This window comes from Pinus tabuliformis, chromosome 7, assembly GCF_031772625.1.
Source record: "Pinus tabuliformis cultivar Carrire ecotype Pingquan chromosome 7, CPIR1, whole genome shotgun sequence".
In the NCBI taxonomy this organism is placed as follows: domain Eukaryota; kingdom Viridiplantae; phylum Streptophyta; class Pinopsida; order Pinales; family Pinaceae; genus Pinus; species Pinus tabuliformis.
Genome location: NC_142293.1, coordinates 686,051,890 through 686,053,504, shown reverse-complemented (window position 1 = coordinate 686,053,504; position 1,615 = coordinate 686,051,890). Strand labels below are relative to the sequence as shown.

General features: G+C 45.0%; 1 protein-coding gene across 1 annotated transcript; it reads left to right on the top strand.

Moving 5' to 3' along the window:
• The first annotated feature begins 459 nt into the window (after window positions 1-459).
• Window positions 460-1,345, top strand: LOC149249332 (uncharacterized). The gene is made up of 3 exons (XM_089452708.1): window positions 460-779; window positions 883-951; window positions 1,155-1,345. The coding sequence occupies exons 1-3, from the start codon at window positions 460-462 to the stop codon at window positions 1,249-1,251; spliced, it is 486 nt and encodes a 161-aa protein (XP_089308834.1). The 3' UTR covers window positions 1,252-1,345.
• Window positions 1,346-1,615: the final 270 nt, after the last annotated feature.

Genomic DNA, 1,615 nt, shown 5'->3' with positions numbered 1-1,615 from the left:
GGAATCGATTACTGCCCACTACAACTCCGCTTGAGCACATCTTGATAAGGGAACGCGGCTCATTATGCTTTGCAGGAATGAAACTGATTTAGCCATCCCCAAATTTGAAATCCAAATTTCAGTGTTTAGGCGGGGCGAGTTTTCAAAATTCAAATGAATAATCATTAATGCGTTTGGAGCTTGTACTTGCAGTCGATTCAACTCGAAGCGCCGGAGGCAGCAAATTTAAGTTTCGAGACGGGGCGGGCCCGCGGTTGGTGGGTCCCGCACACTCCACCGGAAACACATGCTGGCCACCGGAAACACATGCTGGCCGCCGGAGATCTGAATCCATGGTTATGTATGCTATCCCACTGACGTGCACCACATACATAGCTGGCCCAGCATTTAAGACTCAATATATGGCTGGTTAGCCCTTGCCCAGTACTCATCCGGTGACAGATCATACTTGCCTTTACGATGGTCCGTCCTTCCGGGACAGGTGGCATGGCCTGGTTTCTCCAGCCATGTGACTCCTTGGTAATGCCAATTTTGATCTCCCTGCCAGCGACTCCCGCCATACTTCAACGGCCCGGATCTATTCCGGAGATCGGAGGGCTGGAGATCTTTCAAGGTTTATCGGTGATATTTAAGCATCCATTCACCGTGTTAAAGTCATTTGATGTCTGCAGCCTTTGCGGGCTGGTTCAATGTTTCTCCTCGAGCTCACTTCCAACAAACTCATTACTGCAACCTGCTATGCTCATGAGCTTTATTCCGCTCACAAACAAACCTCGCAGGTATTAACGATGTTTCTCTTAGTCTTGTATTTGTTTAACGGCTTGGTTATCACTGGGTTATTACTTACAGTCTTTACGTTTCCCCTGTCAATTTTTTATACAGCCGCTCTTGCTATGCTTCAGCCGGATCCCACGGTGACTTGCTCTGCAAACAATCCTCCAGCGACACCAGGTATGAATCTCGGCAGTTGAAGCCTATTTTCTTGGTATGGTTCAAGGTTACAGTTATGAATTACCCTGCATGGTCTGTTGCAGATCTCTGTTTTCACTATGGTCTTCTCATTTCGCTACCGGGTATTCTCCGTGGAGAACCCTTGCAGTTATGCAATGATAGGTTATGACTGTGCTGTCCGGTTTAAACGTTTTTGATTGCAGAGCGGTTCTGGGTTTATTATACCCAACATGTTTTCTTCTCGTTTGTAAGACAGAACCGCCTAGCGGCAGACTTGGATTAATTAATGTGGTTGCATGATTTCATATCTGGCCTTCACGCGCAGAGACAGTCATGAATATATTGGGCTTGTTCCCTTATACAAATGTATTGATATGTTTATGTTAATATTTCACCGTTCGGTGTTGTCATGAACTCTTCAGCCCTCGGGCTTTTCGTTAATGTATTGAGTTGTTTTTCGTTTGAATGTCCATTTCTCATGAACAGAGACTTAGGGTTTAAATTTTTGTCCAGGTTCTATCTATCCCTGAACGGCATTCGCCTCGGCATTGTCAAGCTATAATAATAATCCTTGTCATAATCTCTGTATTTCTAAATACTCTTATTCACCGGTCGGTTTAATGTATCTTTGGCGAATGATTATTGCTAAACAGATAACCCCTTT